General features: G+C 53.9%; 1 protein-coding gene and 1 long non-coding RNA gene across 2 annotated transcripts; one reads left to right on the forward strand and one right to left on the reverse strand.

The window, feature by feature from the left end:
* Positions 1 to 4186: 4186 nt before the first annotated feature.
* Positions 4187 to 18917, forward strand: LOC112812670 (uncharacterized). Its single transcript, XR_012381009.1, has 2 exons — positions 4187 to 4362; positions 15949 to 18917. It is a non-coding gene; the product is annotated as an uncharacterized lncRNA (long non-coding RNA).
* SUV39H1 (SUV39H1 histone lysine methyltransferase) lies at positions 7862 to 20783 on the reverse strand. The gene is made up of 6 exons (XM_025857552.2): positions 20607 to 20783; positions 18396 to 18541; positions 16427 to 17089; positions 10378 to 10524; positions 10166 to 10295; positions 7862 to 9423 (listed from the first exon to the last, which is right to left on the reverse strand). The coding sequence occupies exons 1-6, from the start codon at positions 20623 to 20625 to the stop codon at positions 9290 to 9292; spliced, it is 1239 nt and encodes a 412-aa protein (XP_025713337.1). The 5' UTR covers positions 20626 to 20783; the 3' UTR covers positions 7862 to 9289.
* Between the last annotated feature and the right edge of the window lie 1020 nt (positions 20784 to 21803).

The raw sequence follows: 21803 nt of genomic DNA on the forward strand, positions 1-21803 counted from the left end.
AACAGAGGTGGAGATCGATGGAGGCAAAGAGAGAGAGATTGGAACATGAAACGCTGCTAACTTCGAAGGTGGAGCAAGGAGCCACAAGCTTAGAAAATGCGGGTGTCCTATAGATTCTCCCCTGGGAACTCCAGAAGGAAGTCAGCTCTGCTGATGCCTCATTTTTACCCTGTCAGACTCCTTGTCAGTCTTCTGATCTGCAGAAATATAGGATAATAAATTTGTGTTGTTTTATGACAGTAAGATCGGGGTGATTTGTTACAGAAGCAGGTCCGGAGCCCTGAGGAGATAAAAAGGCCTGCACTTTCAAGAAATGGGATAAACATGACCTTCTTTTCTTTTCTTTCTTTCCTTTTTTTTTTTTTTTTAGTAGGCCCCAGCCCAGTCGCATGCTCTACTGACTGAGCCAGCCAGGCACCCTGTAACCTTCTTCTCTTAAAAAAAAAAAAAAAATTGTGCGGGGGGGGGTGTCAGGAAGAAAGGACTACAGTGTCCCAGGCGGTGAGGTCTCCATCTGATTGTCGGCAGACATCCAAGGATGTGAACACCTCTGTTAGTGAGCGTGTGTCTGATGGTGGAAGGTCTCTGCTCCGTGTACGGGTGCACGGACCAGGGTGTGAGGTCTCTGATCTCTGTAATAGTGTGTGTCCCAGAATTGGTGGGCCCAGCCGTTTTGGGGTGTATGGTCGTAGGAGAGGAGAAGCTGGTTTTTGTAGACAGCGCCCAGGATGTGAATTCTCTGGACTGTCATGAGTGTGTTCACGGTGTAAGGATTCTGACCTATTCGTGCGTGGGCTTTCCCTTTGCTCGATCTGTTTCTGGGATTATGTCCTAGAATGCGAGCCTTCCAGATCCGTGTGTTTGTTTCTGTCTCGTGGTGTGGAAGCCTCTGGTATGCTTGCTGGTGACTGAAGCATGAATGAAGCAGGGTGTCTATCCCATGATGGAAATTCCCTCATCTGTTTGTGGGTACTTGTCTGATAGCGTGAAGCGTTTGATCTTTTCACTGGTGAATGAACAGGGCTATGAGGTGTCTGACTTGTTTGATGTTTCTGGTGTTTTTATCCGGATAGGTGAGTTCTTTGATCTGTCTCTCGATGCGTGAGGTGAGTTCTTTGATCTGTCTCTCGATGCGTGTCCCAGGATGTGAGATCTGTGATGTTCTGTGAATGCGCATCCCAGCGTGTTAGGTCTCTGAGCTGTTTGTGGGTGTTATGTTCCAGGTCATCAGTTGTCTGAGGCCTTATGGGGACATTTGCGAGCGTTTCTGATTTGTTTGTTGGTGTAGAGGCCACGAAGTGCAATTCTTATCTGTTAAGGTCTATATATCCAGGGTTTGAGATTTCTAAGCTCATTCTGGTTGTATGTTTCAGATGGGAGGCCTCTGATCTGGTGGTGCGTACATGTCCCACGTTTTGCCAGCTCTCTGAGGTTCCTCGGTGTATTTCTGTGCATGTGAGGACTTTCACCTCTTTATGGGAGGATTTCTGTTTGTGGGCCCGTATCCCAGGATCTGAGCTCTCTGATCTCGAGGACTATAAGCCCCAAGATTTCAGGTGTCCAAATTTATCTGGATGCATTTACCAGCATGTGGAATCCATAACCTGTTGGTTGATTCATGTCGCAGGATGGAAGGTGTCTGGTGTGGTTTGGGTTGTGTTTCTCAGATCAGGTCTTTGATCTGATGGTGCGTGTATGTCACATAGGGGAGTGTGTCATCTCCTTGAGTGTGTTGGTAAAGGTCAGGAGGTCTGTTCTCTTTGTGTTTCTGTGTCCCAGTGTGTGAGGTCCCTGGTGTGTGTGTGTTTGTGTGTGTGTGTGAATGTGGGCTGCTTTTCTGCTCTTTTGGTGTGTGTGTGTCTCAGAGTTAGAGGTCTGGTCTGTTTGGGGGTCCTAGAATGTGGGTCCTTGATCTTTGTGTAGGTGTATATCCCATCATAATCAGGTTCCTGTTCTCTTTGGGTGTGTATGTCCCAGAGAGTGGGTTCTCTTCTCTCTTTGTAGGTTTAATTCCCAGAGTGTGAGGACTCTAAGCATCATCTGGTGTATGTCTCAGAATGTAGCTAGCTCTCTCACAGTCTGCAGGTATGTCCCAGGGTGGAAGGTCTCTGATCTCTTTGGAGGTGTGGAACTCCAGATGTGAAGTCTTCAAGCACTTCATGTGCCTATGTCCCAGGAGGTGAGCTTTCTCTTTGCGCACATGTGTTCTGTCTCGTCAAGTAATGGATCGCCAAATACGTGTTCACCCCATTCCTGGACCTTGTTAATATGGTGTCTTACCTGGAGAAAGGGATCTTGCAGATATGTATTAAGGGAGCACCGTGAGATGGAGCGGTTATCCTGGATTCCCCGGGAGGACCCATCCTAATCACAAATGTCTCCATATGAGGGAGGTAGGACCTTTAGGAATCACAGAAAACTAAGTGGCTATGGACATTGAGACGGGGGCCATGGGATGATGGAAGTAGTCACAGAAAGCAATGTGATGGCAAAAGCAGAGGTCAGAGAGGGAGAGAAAGAAAGAGATTTGAAGCAGAAACAAGGAATCCTCTGGTCTCTTTGTGGGTTATGCCGTAAGATGTCATGTCTACCATCCGGTGTATTTTCTGGGTGCATTTTTCAGCTTGTGGAGTGTCTGACTTGATTGCGGATTTGAAGTCTCTGGTCTGTCTTTTTGTTTTCTGTGCTCCAGAATGTGGGCTCTCTGAGCTGCTTGTCCACGTGTGTGTGGCTGTCTTCCCAGGATTTCGGGGCACTGATACATTTCTGAGTGTGTGTCTCAGGATCTGTATTCTCTTTGCGGGGAGAGTCCCTGATATGAGGTCTCTGATTTGTTCGTTGTGTGTGTTCCAGGGTGCGAGGTTTGTGAATGGTCTGGGGGTGCATTTTGCAGGACTTTATGTCCGGGAACTCTTCGAGGGTATGTGTCCTAGGCTAGGATGTGAGGTTTCTCATCCATTTCTGTGCCTGTTTCCCAGCATGTGAGGTCTGTGAGCATTTTGTCACTCTGTGTCTCAGGATGTGATATCTTCGATCTCTTTATGTGTGTTGTCAAACATTTAAGGTCTCTAATCTTTTTGTGGATGAATTTGCCAGGATATTTTAGTGTATTTCCTGGAATGTGCCTCTCTCTACTCTTTTTTTTTTCCAGATTTTATTTATTTGACAGAGAGAGAGACAGCGAGAGAGGGAATATAAGCAGGGGAAGCGGGAGAGGGAGAAGCAGGCTTCCCGCGGAGCAGGGAGCCTGATGCGGGGCTCGATCCCAGGACCCTGGGACCATGACCTGAGCCGAAGGCAACCGCTCAACAACTGAGCCACCCAGGTGCCCCTCTCTCTGCTCTTTTTCTACATGTGTCCCAGTGGGCAATATCTGATCTCTCTGTGGGCGTACATCCCATGGCCTATGCTCTCTGATGTTTTGCGGATGCGTCTTAGGATATGATGTCTCTGTTAGGACTGTGGGTATATGTCCTAAGACGTGAGTTCTCTGACCACTTTTTGGATTTATGTTGCAGGACGAGAGGTCTTTCATCTAGTTCTCTGCATATTACCTGTCTGCGGGTATTTGTCCAAGGGTGTGGCATCCCTGAGGGTCCGTGCCCCAGGATGTCAGATTTGTCTGTGGGCGCACATCAAGATAGGATTTGTCTGATCCCTTTGTGGTTGCGTGTCTCAGGATGTGAGGGTCTGTTCTTGGTATGTGTGTCAACAGTGCATGGTCTCTGATCTGTTTGAGGTTCTGTTTCTCCGGCCATCAGGTTTTGCCTTTTCTTTGTCTCAGCATGTAAGGTCTCTGAGGCGTTCGGGGTTTATGTCCCCAGGCTTTGAGTCTCTGGTCTCTTTGTGGGTGTAGGTCCCAATATCTGAAGTCCCCAATCCATCCTTTAGTTTATTTCCCAGGATATGAGTGCTCAGAAATGTTTGTGGGTATATGTCCCGGCCTGTAAGGCATCTGATATTTTTATGTGCGTATGTCTCAAGGGATTGAGGTCTATGATCTGTTTGTGGGTATATGTCCCTGGATGCTATTTCTCTGAAATACTCGTGGGTGTCTATCTCTGCTCATGTGGTTTTTGATCTATTTGTGAGTATGTCACAGGATGTGAGGTCTGTTCGTTGGGGGTGTGTATTTCCTAGAATTTAAATTCTCTGATCTGTTTTGTATGTACGTCCAGGATGTGAGGTCCCTGATCTGTTTCGGTGTATGTGTCCCACGATTTGAGGTCTCTGATTTCTTTGATGCTCTGTATCCAGCGTATTCCTCTGAATTATATTTTGAGGTCTATACCCTAAGTCTCAGAAGGATTTCTGAATCCTAGATCCGAGGATTCTGAGCTTTTTCTGGTCTACATTCCAGGGGTGAGTTCACAGAACTGTTTGGGCAGCTGTGTCTACACTGTATGATCTCTGAGCTGTTTGGCCCCTGTGTTCAGAATACTGGTCCCTGCGCTCTTTTGGTTTGAGAGTTTCTTGACATGTTTGGGAGATATTTTCAGGTGCAGAGTCTCTTCCTTTTGGGAGGTCTCTGTCCCAGAGTGTGATACATCAGACTCATTTGGGATTTGTTCCAGGGTCCTGGTCTCTGAGCTTTACATGGGGGGAGGAGGGTGCCCAGCTGGTGAGTTTTCTGAGCTGTTTGGAGGTCTTCATTCCGTGTGTGAAATCTCTCAACTCTGTGATGGTCTGTGCAGAGTATGGTGTCTCTGAACTACTTAGCAGTCTCTCCTCTCAGGTATGAGGTGGCGGGGCTGTTTGGGGTCTGTGACCCTCATATGAGAACTCAGGTGTGTTTGAGTATCTGTGCTCAACCCCTCCTAACTGTTTTGAGCCCATGTCCCAGCAAATGAGTTCTATGATGTGGGTTTTGTCCTTGGGTGTGATTGATTTATTGGAGCAGTTTCAGGATCTGTTTCGAGTTTAAGGACTTTCTACTGATGTCTTTATACTCTGGGGGGCCTCTGAGGTGCTTTACCCTCTGTGACTGAGAGTGTGAGCTCTCTGATCTCTGGATCCCTTGGTGTTGAGATTCCTAACTGTTGGGGTGTGTTTCCAAGGGTGAGGTGTAGCTCCTGTTGGGAGAGTCTCATTCCCATGGTATGAGGTCTTGGACTTATTAGCAGTCTGTTTCCAGGGTTTGAGGCCTCTGAGTGGTTTGGGGTTCTGTTTACTAATGACATCTCTTGGGTGTTTGGAGGGGGGGTCTTTGTCCAGGCTGTTAGGTCTCTTGAGCTGGGGGTGGGGGTGCGTTTGTGCCCTAAGGTGTAAGGATTGTTAACTCTGAGCATTTTGGCACGGCATGTCTGATGTGTGAGGTGTCTGGCCGGTTTGTGGGTCTGCTTTCCAGAGGTTAATAAACTCTCTGAGGGTTTCTGTCCCATAACGGGAGGTGTTGAGCTGTGTGGGCAGATGTCACCAGGATGTGCTGTTTCTGACCTCTTTGTGGGTCTGCCTCCTGGGTTAGAAGTTCTCTGGGTCATTTGAGAGCCTGTGTCCACAACGTGAGATCCCTAAGCTGTTGTGGGACTGTGTCCCAGTTACCGGGTCTCTCCTCTGTTTGTGGCAGACTTGGAACAGAAGGTGAGGTTTCTAGGCTCTTTGGTGATCTGTGTCCATGAGTGTCAGGGGTCTGAAATCTTTCTGGATAGGAGTACAAAGTGGGAGTTCCATAAATGGTTTATGGGTCTGAGTTCAGGGTGAGATATTTCTGAATCATTTGGAGGTCTGTGGAGAGTCTGAAGATTCTGAGCTGTTTGGTGATGTGAGCCTAGGATATGCGGTTTCTAAACTGTTTGGAGTCTACATCCAGGATGTGTGATCTGAGTTATTTGTGGTCGGTCTTACAGGGTGTGCAGTCTCTGAGCTACGTAGAGGATTTGTGTCCAGGTTTTCAGGTCTCTGAGCTCTTCTGTGAACCAGAGTGGAAGGCCTCGGAGTTGTTTGGGGATGTCTCAGTGTATGACGGCTCTGAGCTATTGGGGGGAAATCTGTGTCAAGGGTGCAAGATGTCTGAGCTGGTTTAAGGCCTGTGTTCCAGTGTATGTGATTTTGGAGCTCTCTAGTATTGTTCAAGGCATGAGATCTCCGAGTTGGTCTGGTGGTCTGAGAAGAGGGTGTGGGGTCTCTGAACTGTCTGTCCATCTTTATTCCAGTTTGTAAGTTCTCTGAGGAATTGTGGATCTTTATCCCTGGTTGTGAAGCTTTGTGTGTGTGTGGGGGGGGTGGCCTGTAATCAGATTTTCAGGTCTCTGAGCTCTTTGGTTGTGTGGGTTACAAAGTGGGAGGTCTCTTAAGTTTGGTAGTTTTTCTTAGGCTGTCCTGACCATGAACCATTTAGGGGTCTGTGCCAGAAGGTGTGGGGTCACTGAGCTGTGTATATAGATCAGTTTCCCAGGCTTGGAATTCTCTGAACAGGGTCTGTCTCTGGGCTGTGAGATCTCTATGCTTTTCGGAGTCTGCTTCTAAGACTTGAGTCTCTGAGTTGTTTGTGGCACTCTGCTCTAGGGAGAGGTCTCTGGGATGTTTAGTGCTCTCCTTTCCAGGATGTCTCTGAGCAGTTTGGGGGTCTGTGTCCAAGGTATGTGGATTCAGAATCATTTAGGGAGCTGTGCTCAGAGTATGAGGTCTGTGGGCAGTCTGTGTCCAGGGTGTCACATCTCTACTTTTGGGGGTCTACCCCAGGATATGAGGTCTCCAAACAGTTTGGGAGTTGATCAGGGAGTGAAGGCTCCGAATAGCTTGGGTAGCAGTATCCCAGGTTGCAAGATCTGTGAGATGTTTGTGCATCTCTATCCCAGAAAGCTCATTCTCTGATGTGGTTTGGGCTCTGAATCCCAGTGTATAAGGTGACGTTCAAGGCCTTGGCGCTCTTGGGGAGTCTGTCCCATAGCTCCAGTGCAGCCTCTGAGTTAATTGGGGTCTGTGTCCAGGTGCGAGATCTCGGAGCTGCTCGGAGATAGGTATCCCAGGGCGTGCCGTCTGAGGGCTAGGGTCAATATCCGGGTATAATAAGGTCTATGAGCTGTTTGGAAGCCTGTGTCCTAGGTGCCCTGTGATGTCTCTGAACCAATTAGGATTCTGTCTCCTGTGTGTGAGGTCTTCAAAATAGGTATCTGTGTCACTGCGTATGAGGTCTCTTGAGCAAAGCAGAGGGCACTGGCTCACACTCCCAAGTGAGGGGTGATGAAAACAAGCTTACTGGAAATGTCATCTCTGTTCTCTGCTTTCTACCTTGGCACGCACAGGCACCCAATAACGATCTGCGGAGAAAGCTTCCCCCAGTATGCACAGACTTTTCCTTTTGCAGTAGGTAGGCTTTGGGTTCACGGCCTCGGGAGAGCAGGGAGGGTCTAGCTCGAATTGTATCATATTTCTATATTTCTACTGTATTTCTTATTTTTGTTTATGACAAGTGATAACAGTTTGTTCATTTAGACGGCAATAGATTTGGTTTCTTTTTTTAAGATTTATTTATTTGGAAGAGAGAGAGTGCGCCAGTGAGCAGCAGGGAGGGGCAGAGGGAGAGAGAACCCCAAGCTGACTCTGCACTGAACACAGAGCCCGACACGGGGCTCCATCTCATGACCCCAAGATCACGACCTGAGTTGAAACCAAGAGTCGGACGCTCAGCCGACTGTGCCACCCAGGTGCCCCGGATTTAGTTTGCTCTTTCAGTGCCTTTAAAAAAGCAAGCTTATTTTAGGTCACACAATCTAGGATGATGGTGCAAGCGGTTCCTTGTGGGGAGCTGCCTTACCGCCGATGGCCGCGGTCTGAGGGGAACGTTCCTGGGCACCCCAGCACCCACCTTCTCGGGCCCCCAACCCCCACCTACACGAGGTCTTCAATCCCCACACCTTGGTTTGTTCAGTCACTGATTTGTTTTATTGATGCCTACCCCAGGCTGGGTAGGGCCAAGGGATATACAAGAGGAGAATCAGATTCAGTCCATGCCTGAAGGTCAGTCTGGGGGCAGGGAGCACGGACACAGACAGACACACAGACACACACACAGATCTGGCATCTGGCGGCAGGGCACACAGTCTCACATAGGGGCACTCTGAGCACAGGTAGTCAGGGAAGGCTTCCTAGAGAAGACCTCACAGGGGAAGCAAGGGGCAAGGCCGCCATCAGAGCCTCTGCCTTGTGTCTATTGGCAGGCGGGTCCCTTTGAGACCAGTGAACCCAAGGTGAGTGCAGAGGGCCTGGGGGCTGGGGCTGGCAGGCGGTGGAGGCTTCCCTCTCACCCTACCATACCCTCCCGGGTAAACCAGGCCTGCCCCCCTGCCCTTCTTGGCCTGTACTTTGCCTTCTGCCACGTGCACCCTTTCCTGGGGTCCACCTCCACAGCTTCCAAGGCTTCCCTGAGACAATCCACGTGGATCAGGTGCTCTGCCCAGTGCCTGGCACCTCATCAATGCACATTTTTGTCCTAAGTGCTTATCTACAGCCTAGCTAGGTCTTGGTTCCAGCTCTAAGAAGTCCCAGCAGTCGTCACGGCCCAGGTCAGGGCTCCCAGCACCCTCCACACTGTCAAGAGCCCTGGCTGCCTTCTTATATGCACTCCGGAGGCCGACTTGAGAGCCCACCCACCATCAGGGCTGGCAAAGTCGGGCCTGCCCTCCTCACTGGTCAGTGGGCCATGGGCGCCCACCCCTCTTCCAGCAGCATGGGAGTGTCCACTTCTCGGATGCGCAACCCTGAAGAGACCCTCTGGCTCTTAGGCCCAACACTAGCCGGCACAGGAGCGGAAACCAGCCCCAGCCCCAGCCCCAGGGATTCCCCTTTCTTTCACTCGCACAAAGTTTCTGTGGCAGGGGAAACAGGAGGGCTGGGAACTCAGGGCTCTGAGGTCAGCCTGCCCTGGGGCTGCTTCCCCACACCCTTGGGGCAGTAGGGAGAAGGCCTGCAACAGACCCCTCAAGCTCCAGGCAGAAGCAGGTGCAAAAATAAACATCCTTCCGTTCTGGGGCCAGGCTTGGGATCACCCCTTGGACCTCCTTGATAGGCCATGAATCTCAACCGCAGAAAGTCCTGGTGGTGAAAAATTACTTCTGAAGGTGGGTGGGGGTTTGTAAGTGCAACCCACAGATGGGGCTGGGATGGGGAAAGGGGACTCCTAGAGTTGGTCAGTCCTCACTGCAACCCCACATCCCCAAGCACAGGGCAGGTGGGGGCAGGTAGAGGCAGGAGGCCCTGGCAGTCATTCCTCAACAGGAGGGCAGCGGTGGGTGGGTGGAGCGGGCGGCTTTAGGCCCCCACTGGCAGTCTGGCCTCAGACTTCAAAGGGCTAGAAGAGGTATTTGCGGCAGGATTCAGTCCCACACTTGCATTCAATACGGACCCGCTTCTTGGGAGAGCCGGGGAGCCCGGCCAGGCCAAAGTTGGAGTCCATGCGGGTGCTCTCCATGTCCACGGGGTCCACTGTGGATTCACAGCCGGGGGGGGGGGGGGGGGGGGGGGGGGGGGAGGGGACTTGTTAGAAGGCCAAGGTGAAGTGTCCCGCTGCCCTTTTCACCATGAGACCCAGGAATTTTGGGTGCTAGGAGCACATCTGGGATTTGGGTCAGGAGGGAGTTGTGGGGTCGGTGGTTTGGAGACAGGGCCAGGGCTCAGCACTGGAGGGATGTTCAGGTGTTGGAAAGATGGCCAGGAGTCGGGGGTTTTGGAGAGAGGCAGGGTGCTGTCAGGGGAAGGGCCAAATCAGAAGTCAGGAATGGTCACCTACACATCCAGAGGGGCACTTGAACTCTCCTGTCAAGGATCCCCACCTTGAGTGTCTCAGAGGTGGTTAGTCTGTCAAGAAGGGGACTCTTTGGAGGCCACAAGAGTGTCTGGACACTTGGAATGAGCCAGGCCAAGGGGGTTAGGAGTGGGGAGGATTGGGGGCACTGGGGAAATTCAGATGAATTGGGAGGAGTGTCTTAACTCTTAAGCCAAACATCCTCCCCCCCCCCCAGGAGTCTTGGGAGAAGTCTGTAGGAGTATCTCAGGGGTGGGGTTCAGGGGTTGGAAATGAGGGGACCCCCAAGAGGTAGGCAGAGGTCCAGGAGTCCAGATGGGACACTAAGAGTCAGGAAGGGCCTCTTAAAGCTCCTCGGGGAGGGGGTCTTCGTGTCCCATGTCACTGTGTGCCCCTGCCCCCAGTCCCTTGCGCCACCCCCACCTTGCATGTTGTAATCAAAGGTGAGCTCCTCGCCTGCCCGGATGGTTCTTGTGGCAAAGAAAGCGATGCGGGGCAGTCGCTCATCAAGGTTGTCTATGAAGACGTTGTACACCTGGAGGTTGGGGTCACACTAGGCGAAAAAGAACAGCGGGAGGGTGAGGAGGGGCCCCAGCCTGCTCCTCCCGACCCCCGCCCGCCTGCAGGGTACCCACACTGTGGTTGACAAAATGGGAGATGTTGCCATAATAGGCGGCATCCACGGTGTACACGTCCTCCACGTAGTCCAGGTCGAAGAGGTAGGTGGCGCCCTGGCGGTCGTAGATCTGGCCCCGCCGCTCCGCCTCCTCTGAGGTAATGATCTGGGGAAAGGGCCATGAGAGAGGGGAGAACGGCCAAGAAGGCTCAGGAAAACCAGCAGAGCTCCTGACACCGCCCCCCCCCCGCCCGCCCTCCTCCCCTGGGCCGGGAGAACAAATGAGCAGAGCTGGGGCTGGCTCAGCAGGGCTAGCAGGTATGGACACACGGGGGACTGCAAGGCAGAGGGTCTGTCAGCACCCTGAGAAGGGGGCTGGGCCTCAGCTGCCCGCCACCCATCCCTCCTCAGGCCTCTGGAGGGCATGGTGTCTCTCACTGGTGCCCGGAAGCCGGCCACAGGGTCCAGCAGTGAGAGAGAGAGAGAGAGACCCGCAGTGAGACGCGGCGAGGAGCTCAAGGGCCAGAACGGGACCCAGGGCTCACAGAGAGCGGGGGGGGTGTTTGGGGCACGGGGAGGCTGCAGGGGGGCCCGAGGCGGCACAGACACGGGGGCACGGGGGCACGGAGAGGAGAAAGCGGCCTGGGCCGGTGGGACCGGGGGGGGGGGGGGGGGGGATGAAGGGGAGAGAGACTCAGACAAGTGAGCTGCGGGCAGAGACTTGGTGTGAAAGACCCCGGTCCACGAGAGCTCAAGGCCCTTGTGGAGTCTGAGGCGGCAAGAACAAAGCTAGGGCCACAATCTCAGAGGGTGACAGAAAGGAGGCAAGAGCACGGCTGAGCGCTCCCCCTCGGCCCTGGTGCCAGCCGGTGCCAGCGGCTGGGGTTCTACGACAGCAGCACACCTCTCCTCCTGCCCGGCTGGGTCCCCCGCCTCCTCCCCCCCCCCCCCGGGCCAACCACCACAGCCTTCTGGTAATCCCCCCGCAGAGCCAACCATGCCCTACTCTGGGAGAGGGTCCCCTGGGACCCAAGACCGCCCCCAGCCCAGGGCAGATCTCCTCCACTCCTGGGCTTCCTGCTACCTCTGCCCACCCCTCGAGAGACAAGCGCCCACACAGCGCAAAGCAGAGACGCCCAAGTACCCTTTATTTTCACTCTGCTGCCCAGCCCAGTGACCTCTCCTCTGTCCTGCGGTGGTCCTCGAGGCAACTCGAACGCTCTGCCCCCCACACACCCCTTCTTCCCTCTCCTTTCGTCAGAGACCCACTGGCCACCACCAGCCCTGCCACACGACGCAGACCCAGACCTGCCCCGGCTCCCTGGCTCGCTCACCCTCACGCCACCCACGACCATCCTCCACTTCCTCCGGCCAGGACGGCCGCGCTGAGGTCCTCGCGGGCTCCTCCCTGCCTCTTACACCAGCACCTCCGGCCTCTGCTCCCGGCCAAATCCTCACCAGCACCTTGAGAAGACCGAGGTCTACCCCTCGGGCCACACGGCTCACTGCCCCGCACTCCAGCTCCATTCCGAGGAACCTGGCTCGCCCACGCTCCAAATGTGTGCTTGTTTGTTCACTTGTTGATTTAGCGGGTTTTTAGGAGGCCTACCCTGTGCCCGGTCCCAGCACTCAGGGGCCCGTGTCTGCAGGGGGAGACACAGGGGACCAGGCCGGGTGCCCACCGCAGCCCCAGTTGGGTGGGTCAGGGGAAGACAACAGGAGCCAGGCTTGGCGCTGGCCCTCCGGGGTCACAGTCTGGTGAAAGAGAGACGGACTCGGATACCCGCCGTGCAAGATGCCGATTAGGAAACCCAGTGCTTCGGGGTCCCAGGGCAGGAGAAAAGCAATACAGCATCTAAAGCAAGCTACAGGTCACAAAAGGGCTTTGACACCAGTGTCTCCAGAGGGACACAACAGGAGCCACAGAAGTGTTCCAAGGAGGAGTACATCAAGGTCAGTCTCCGTCCACCTCCCGAGAACACACGCTCCCTGTGGAGTCGGCGCAACGGATGTTACTTCTCTGCTGCCTTCCTGGGCCTCCCGACCCCCGGTCGCCGTGCGGAAGCTGCCGCCTCCCCGAAGCTCTCTGAAGGCCTGGGACTGAAAGGCAGCCTCCGCTGGCTCGCCAGCCTGCCGGGTGGTGTCTGAGCCAGCTTTTCCCTTTCCACATCCTCCCGGTCTCCATCTTCCCGCCTGTTCTGCCTCTACCTGCTTCCCGAGTCTCACCGAGAGTGAGTCACACGGTGAGCCCTCCAGGGCACAAACGGCTCCTTCTCCAGTCTTCTTCCCAGTCCCACTCGGTAAGGGCAGGTCTACCCTGAAAATTCGGGAACAGAGCAGGCCACGTCCCTGCTCCCTAGCAGCTCTCCAGAATGACTGGGGAAGACAGATGGGCTAGAAGCTGGCAGCCTGGAAAGGGTGTTGACAGTGAACAGGACCCAGAAGACTCCGAGTCCAGCCGCTGCCCTGCCCCCATCTGGATAGGGGATCCTGAACGTTCTCTCCCTCTGCCTATTGCCTCAGCCAAAAAAACAAAAACAAAACAAAAAAACCCTCCACCAGGTCTGGAAGCACACCAGTTTTAGACACTTGGGCCTTTTTTTACCCACTTTGTTAGCTTGGTGACTCTGAGCACGTTACTATCTCTCTCCGAGCCTCGGCTCGCCTCTGTAGAATGGGGACGACCACGATGGTAATGCCGACCTGACGGGGGCTGCTGTAAAGCTCCAGCGCGATCAGGGGCGGGAACGATGTTTCTGTTCTTGACACTGAGCACTGTTAGGAATGGTTATGAGTACCAGTCCTAGCCCAGTCGAACACGCGCCCTTATTTTTATGTGCCCTTTCCCGAGAAAGGAAACACTGCTAATTAAATGATGACGTACCGTCATTTAATTAAACTAATGGAGACGCACCTTCGTTTCGGGGTTGGTAAAATATGAAGCAAATGCAGGTCTTAGATTGGATAAGCTAGGCTGTTGTTCTCCGCTGGGCGAGGGTGGATGTTCTGATGGAACGTGGAAGGGTCCAAAGGAGAGGACGGGCGGCTCGTGTGGAAGGACCACTGGTGCAGAGGTGGGAGGGCAGATGTCGTGTCCAGATTGTAGGACAGCTTGGCGACCAGAGATGGGGCGCTTGCCCTCGATTATGGGACACCAGGTAGGGTCTGGGACAGCACCATGTAACCGAGTAAATGAATACTCCTGCAATGAAATCTATGAATAGTCACCCCAAGTGGGATAACTAGGCTACAAATCAGGCCCAGATCAGGTCTGGTGGGGTCTCCTAGCAGGATGGGCTACCAGAGACTTTGGGTTTTCTGAGCATTTTGCATTTTCTGAATTTTAGACTGTAATGGCTAACGTTTATTGAAGACTTACTGTCCAAGTGCTTCACACATCATAACTCATTTAATTCTTGTAACAAGCGAATGATGTGGGTGCTATTACCATTCCCATTCTACAGACTGGGAAACTGAGACACAAAAAGGATTAAGTGCCTGCCGCTGAGTGCTGGGGCTCGGCTCCACGCTCCCGACCATTTGGCTGTGCTGCCTCCTCACAGGCGATGCATGAAGAGGAGCTTGGCTTTGGCAGCGTTTGGGGACCTATGGTGCCATTAGGAGGCCCCACGGGTCTGAGAGTGTCAGAACTGGGCCTGGAAGTCACAGAAGGTGGCAGGAAGGAGGCCAAGAAATAGCTTAAGGAGAGTGTGTGTGGAGCGGGAAGAGCGGGGACGGGGTGAGGAGCCCTGAAAGCGCCCATGTTTTTACAGCATGGGACAGGACAGGCACTAAGGAAAAAGAGCCAGAACAGCACCCTGACCAGGGGACTCTCCCTCCTCTTCACCCGTCAGGATCCTCTGTGCTGTAAAGAGCTTTTCCTCAAGACTGTCAGTACAGTGAGGCTGGAGACGCTCCCTTCTCCTGGACTTCCTCTAGAACTGGCAGCCTCCCGTGGGGGCTGGACACCTCCAGACTGTCAGGGGCTCTGGAGTGTGCACATGTCCTCCTTCAGACTGGTGACACCCCTCTAGGCTGTTAACATCTGCTGCACTGTTAGCATCCCTTGGAGGTCTGGATACCTCCCCGAGGGTGTCAGGACACTGGGGGTGCGGACACTCTCTCCAGGCTGTCGGAGTTCTCTTAGGTGTAGACCTGATCTCCTTCAGACTGTCCCGATCCCTCGGGGGGTGAGGATGTTTCTTTTTCCTGACTGCCAGGACAGTGTGGGTGTAGACACTTCCTAAGTTGGACTGCCAGGGTCCTGTGGAGTGTGGAGAGCTCGCTCTTTTCCTCCAGGTCACTCTGGGACGGAGACACCTCTTCCCACAAATTGTCAGGACCCCTGCCCCAGACTGTCGGGAACCCTCCGGGGTATGGCCACCTACTCCTTCCTCCAGACTGGCAGGTCCTTTGATGTGTGGACACTTCTTCCACCAGACCGTCGGGATTATCTGAGTGTGGACTTCTCGTCTAGACGGTCAGGGTCCTCGGAAGTGTGGACTGCTCTGCCTCTACATCATCTCTGCCCCCTGGGGCTATGACCCTCTCTACTTTATGGTTCATTATTGGGAGTCTCTCCTCTCCATCAGTGTCATTACTACAGTGTGGACACCTTCAGGTGTGTGTCCCTTAGGCCAATTTCTGTCACTTCCCAACCATATCACACCCCTAAGAGACTGCTAAGAAATACAAAGGTATCTGGGGTTATCACCACGACAACACACTCACAGATTTAACTGGTCAAGGTCCAGGGATGTTAATTGTTCCCCAATGCATGAGATGGTCCTACATAAAAAGGACTGCTCCACCCCAAATGCACACCGCGTCCTACCTTAGAACATGACACTTGCTGTTACAGACACTTGCGGGTTATTCACACACACTCCTTTTGTTCTCCACCTAGACGCATGGCTGAGTCACACTTCCCAGCCTCCCTCGCACCAAGGTGAGGCCAGTGACTCGGCTCTAGCCAGTCAGTGTGGGCACAGGTGATGGGCACCGTGTCCTAGCCTGGCCCATGAGCAACCTCCGCTTCCACCCCGATTCTCGGCCCACTTGCCAGCGATGCAGAGTGAGGATCAGGGGGCGGCTCTGAGGCACAGCAAAGGCTCGAGAGGGAAGGAGCCTCGATGGCCACGCCACTGTATGGGAGGACACTAGCCAAATACCCACGCGGGACCGACACAGGAGCGAAGAGACTTCTCATGTGTGAAGCCACTAAGATTTGGGGGTTATAGGTACGGCAGCTAGCCTGCCTAGTACAGCTGACCCTCGAACAACACAGGTTTGAACTATGTGGGCCCACTTACAGGCAGGTTTTTTTCGATAAATACAGTATAGTACTGTAAGTGTTTTCTCTTCCTCATGACTTAACATTTTCTTTTCTCTAGCTGACTTCACTGTAACGATACGTTATATAATACATATAACATATAAAGTACGTATCAATCCACTGTTTGTGTCGTCGGTAAGGTCAACAGTAGGCTACTAGTAGTAGCTAAGTTTCTGGGGAGTCAGAAGTTACAGGCCGATTTGACTACGCGGGGTCAGTGCCCCTAACTACCCACCCCCCACCGTGTTGTTCCAGGGTCAACTGTATACCTGGCCTGCCCCCGGGGTCCTGCAAGTCCGGAGGAAGCAGCCAACGTAAGGCATGTCTACGTCCTACTCCAGAGCCTTCGTGTTCCGAGTAGTCAAAGGCGCTCCCCTCCTGGTCAGACACCGCTCGGTGGTAAGCTGAACCCTTGCAAAATGAGAAGTGGAGCCTTTCCAGGTGACGCAACCCTATGCTGAGCACATGGCCTGATAAAAGGAACTCTGCCTGGATTTCAGTTCCCGCCTCCCTCTTTGCCAGGTACCCTTAAGAGGGCAACCCAGTCCAGAAGTATCTCGCTGCACTTTCAACTACCAGCTTGAAACGCACGCCCCTGCCAGGATGTCCCTGTCACACTCAGGCCAACCGCCCCCCACCTTTCCCCGGACAGGAAAAGCAGGGAAGTTGCAGGCACACAGTGAGGCGAGCTGGGCGCGCGCGCGCGCACACACATCGGATCCCGGCTCCCTACCTCTCCCACGTACTCCATGACGAAGCTATTCTTGCGGATCTTCTCCAGCGTGCGGACGCCCCAGCCGCGCCCGTCGTCCGTGCGGAAGATGCAGAGGTCATAGCGGATGCCCTTCTGTACCACGCGGTTGGGGCAGTCATAGCCGCAGCGGCAGCGGGAGTTGCACTCGTAGATGGGCAGGCCGGCGCGCAGCCGCACCTGACCCTGGTCGTTGTAGGCAAACTTGTGCAGGGACGCCCCAGGGCAGCAGCCTCCGGCGGGGGCCCACAGACAGTCCTGGCACTCACAGCCCACCGCCACCTGGTTGAGGGTGATGCCCTCACCCACACGGTACTCGTTGATGTATACGAAAGCCCGCGGGGGGCCGTCCAGGTCCACCTCGTTCTCCACGGTGATGCGTCCCAGGTGGCTGCGCTTGGCATTGAGCTCCTGCTCCCAGCGCCGGAGCGCCCGCCTCTGCTTGGCCTTCTGTACCAGGTAGTTGGCCAAGCTTGGGTCCAGGTGCCGGGGGGGCTTTGACCGGTGGTGCCGCCGGAGCAGCTCCCTTTCTAAGTCCTTGTGGAACTGCTTGAGAATGCGCACGCACTTGAGATTCTGCCGGGGCTCCCAGGTGCTCTCTGAGTCTGGGTATCCACGCCATTTTACCAGGTAATACTCTTGCTCCTGTTGGGGGCACCAGGGGATGGGGGCACCGTAAGTGGCCATACCCTTGGCCCAGCCCTTGTGGGACTTCTATCCCAAAGCTGGTTGGCTAAGACCCAAACTACTCCCGGCGCCTGTTCTGGAATGACTCTATGCGGTGGTTACAAAGCATAAGCACGGGCTCTAGCCTGAGGATCCCTAGGTTCAAATCCCACACTCCCCGCTACTAGTGTCCAAATTCCAAGTTTTAATCTAATCTACTCCCTCCCGTCTTCCCTCCTATCAGCCCCCTCCTTCCAGCTGTTCAGGCCCCAACCCTTGGGAGTCACAACTTTCTTAGTCCCCACGTCCGCCCTCAGCAAATCCTGTCAGCCTCACCTTCAAACTACATCCAGAATCCGACCACTTCAAACCAGCGTCATTGCCACCCCCATCATCGCTCGCCTGAATTAGGGTAGTAGGCCTCACCAGTCTCCCCAGTCCCACCTTTGCCCCCATAGTCTGTTCTCCAATCAGCGGACAGAGGGATATTTTCTTGCACAGAGCAGCTATTTAACCACAGATTCTACAGGCAGACACACTGTGTACAAATTCTGAACCTGCAGCTCCTTGACCAGGTGGCCTATGGCAAGTTACTTAACTTTGCTGACCCTCAGTTTCCTCATCTATAAATAAGAAAAAAAAGCTGACATTTTTCTAGCATTCGGTATGTAGCAGGTACTGTTCTAAGTAACTTCTATGTTTTATGAACTAATTTAACCCTCATAACTCTGTATGAGCTAGATACTACTAATCATCTCCATTTTACAGATGAAGAAAATGAACCACAGAGAATGTGGGTAAGTATCCCAGGGCTACAGGGCCACAATTTGAACCCAAACATACTGGTTCTAGTATGTTCTCTTTATCCTGTTGCCTCCTCTGGCAATGGTAACAGTTTCCATTTCACAGTGTTGCTGGGGGGATTAAATGAGTTTCTGAGAGGAAGTGCCCAGCACACTGAAAGTGCTCAATAACTGCTAGCTATCACCCGCTCCCTTCCTGGGCTCAGCACCTCAATCTTTGCAACTGGTTTGTATTCCTATGGAGGTGGGAAGAGAGACTTATTTGGGGACTCATTCTGGCTCCTACCCCCCTGAGAAAGCCACCTCGTTTCCTCACCTGCAAAATGGGGATGATAAGAAGTCCTACTAAACCTGATTTTTTAAGATTAGAGGAGAAAATTCCCTTTGGAAACAGATGCAGGCAGTGGGGGTGGGGGCAAAGGGGCTACTAAGCCATCTTCCTTGAGACACCCCTGCCCTGGCCAAGGTCACCCCAGACTTACGCGGATCTTCTTGTAATCACACAGGTACTCGACTTCAAAGTCATAGAGATTCCTCTTGGAGATGCCGAGGGCAGGGCAAGAGAGCTTGGCCAGGCGGCACAGGTCCTGTAGCTGATTCCAAGAAGACTTGCAACACACACTGCAGCCTGGGACAAGGAGGGCAGAAAGAACTTAATGGGCATCCTGGCGAAGCCACGGGTCAAAGGGAACCCCAAATCCTCTCTGGGACTTCCAAAGGGCTGCCTCAGAGTCAGTGAGATTTAATCCACAGGACCTCCCAATGCTGAGACCCTTCTACAACAAAAATGTGCCACTTCTTCAACCCCAGTGCTCATTCCAAGGCTACCCCTGGAGCAGTAGACCTCAAAGTGGGATCTGCTGGATGGATTATCCTAAAAGGAATCTATTCCCAGAAGCTTCCAACTCCCTCCATACTATTCCTAAAACTGCCCGCAAACCTGCCTAGGGTTCAGGACCTAATCATCCCTCTCCCCACTTTGCAAAATAAAGAGAACAAACCCCCCCCCCATCTCAGTAAGGTGCATTGCCCCAGGGGAACTGGTGGGGACGGCATTACAACCTGTAGGCACCAAACAAAGGCTTAACTGGAAAGACTGGTCCGGAATCCCTTATCTGAAACTCCTGGGGCTAGTTGTGTTTAGGAATTCAGATTTTTTTTTTTTTAATTTTTACAAGTGTAGTTCTAGGTGTGCCCCCGACACTACCTAACACCCCCAGTGTGGTCAGGGGCATCAAGCCATAATCAAACACATTAATAATTCTGCAGCAAAAATCTGAACTTTTACATTAAATAGGAGAAATAGAGGCAAGATAGTCCCGCCTTATAATCTAGTTTTGCCACTGAATGGTGCCAAACTTAAGTTTTCAGAGCTTTTTAGATTTCAGAATTAGGAAGAAGAGATTGTGGAATGGTGTTAGATTTCAGGAAGCTTCCTTGAATGATTAGCCTGGGTCCCTTAAACCTGCAAGGTATATTTTTTCACACTGCATTTTGGCTGTCTCATCTACATTTCTGTGAAGAGTAAAGCCCACCCAAAGGAGTATGCTCTGAATTCAGAAACCGGCAAAACAGCACAGGTTAATGACGATTCTTTTAAATATACCTGGAATGTTTCTGGGGCTATCAGAAATTTTCAAGATGCGGATTTTTTTTAAAAATTCTGATTCAAGGCACAATGTGCTTTAGAAGCCATTTTATCAAATCATTCCATAGAACACTTACTCCAAATGCAGTCGGTCCTCATCCTATCTTTAATATTTCCTACCTCCCATTACAAAAATCAAACATTTGAACTCATAATGAAATACTCTAGACGTCAACCTGAAAACGTACAAGAGCTTTGCAGAATTATTTCGTGTGCACAACCCCCCCTCCACTTAGGCAGGCCTAGTGGAGACTCAGCCCTGTGCCCACGCTTTCCTCTCCCTATGATGCCTCTCCCTTTCAAACCCCTTAACTTGCATTCGAAACCCACTAAAGTGGTCCCAACTAACCTCTCCAGCTGCTGGCTCCGCACTGACCACAGGTGGATTCCTACCCCTCAGAGGTCCCCCTCATACTGTGGAGCCCATCCTCCCCGCAGCTTTTCTCACCCAGAGGAGCCCACCCTCCCCAACATACTGGAAAAGTCACCCCCTCTTCCCCTACACACGAGGGAGTCCAGCTCTCCTGTTAGAGAAGCCCCTTTCCCCTCTTCCCGGGGGAGTCTTCTCTACAGCAAACCCTTTCCCCATCACGCGGAAAGGAGGTACCCTCACCCTGAAGAGTCCTCTGTCCCCCCACTCTGAAAAGAGGTCCGTCCCCTTCCCTTCCCTCCCCTTCCGGCGTCTCGCGTGGACACCAACCGGGTAACGGTCACCGGCGGCCGATTTTCCCGCGCGCGGGCGCGGCCTCCCCGACAAGCCCCCGCGCGTGCGCGCGCCGACTGGTCGCGATCAGAGGCGCGCGCCCCCCTCCCGCGTCCCCACTTAGCCCCGCGCCCGCCGCGTTCCGAGGCACGCGCCCCCTCCCCTCAGCCCCGCCCAGCCCCGCGCGCCAGGCCCGGGCTCCCTGAGCCCCATCCTTTCCGCGCCAGGCTTCCGGCTCCCGGCTCCGTGGCCTCGGACGCCGGGGCCCCGAGCCCGCAACGCCACCCCTCCAGCCCACCCGGCCCGGCCAGCAGGCCCGCGCCGCCGCCGCCACTGCTTCACCTTTTAAATTTTCCGCCATCTTTCCCCACGGCTAACGACATTCGGGCCTAACCGGCCTCGCGAGAAGAGAGCTCGCGCGGGCGTGGCCGAGAACGCGCAGCCTATTGGCCGCGCGGCGCCGGGAGCAGCGCCCGCGCGGACCAACCGGCGAGCCGTGACCGGACCCCTCCCCGCCACCCCGCTCGGTCCCGAAGGCGGGTGCTCGCCAGCGCTTTCCCAGAGTGCGTCTGGGCGGCGGCGGCGGCGGCGGCGGCAACTAAGGTTGCGGGAGGCCCTGCCCGTACGCCGGTCTGTCTGTCACGCTGTCAGCCAATCACGTTGTCAGCCGACCGCACGGAGGATTCTCCGTCCTGTCAGACCCCCAGTTACCACCGTCAGTCAGTCGTCACCACATTTTAACCCCAAGCAGACCGTGACTCCCAAGATGGGACTGTCGCCACGTACAGCTGCTCAGCCGGCCCCCAGACTCAAATCAGACAACGGGTCCATCACCACAGACGACTGTTTAGTCAGACCCCGCTCCCCCCCCCCCATTCACACTGTCTGCCAGTCAACAGCGGCACCCATTCGACCCTCGGGCCAGCTGCGAGTCTCTCAAGGCAGACAGACGGCGCTAACAACTACACTGTTAGCCAGCCTGTCATTGCCTCCGACGGCCCCTTTTTCACACAGCCAGTCAAGCAGCCCGTCTCTCCATGGTACTCTTGCTCCGGGGGCAGCTCCGAAAGCCCCAGGGGAAACCGTCTCACAACCACCAGCCGTGGCCTCAAGCGGGCCATGATTAGGTCAGGACAGGCTGTCATTGTCAGCATCTAATGTCGCTCTCTCGGGCAGATATTCTATCCACTGTTAGTTGGTCGATCTTTAATTCCCTCGGGTGACCCCTCATTCATGCCCTGATCAGGCAGTTACTCCCTCAAAGCAAAGAGTCACAGCAACTGAAGCCTCCACGCCACCTGACAGTGGGTCAGCGGTCTGTCACTTCTCGGGGGAGGCATGCCCACCATTGGTCAGTCATCCAGTCAGTCTCCTCTGACCCAGGGGGGCCCTCAGGGCCGCTGTGGTTCCAACCTGGTACGGCCATCCAGTCAGGTGGCTACACTGATATTTCGATGGGTCAGCTGGCCTGTGACTCGTTCACTGCCCTTCATCGTATTGTCAACCCGCCAGGCAGCCATTCTCAGCATCTGACGGGCC

The sequence above is a fragment of the Callorhinus ursinus genome, unplaced genomic scaffold (genome assembly GCF_003265705.2).
Source record: "Callorhinus ursinus isolate GAN/ISIS: 27379988/994484 unplaced genomic scaffold, GSC_fseal_2.0 scaffold16, whole genome shotgun sequence".
NCBI lineage: Eukaryota > Metazoa > Chordata > Mammalia > Carnivora > Otariidae > Callorhinus > Callorhinus ursinus.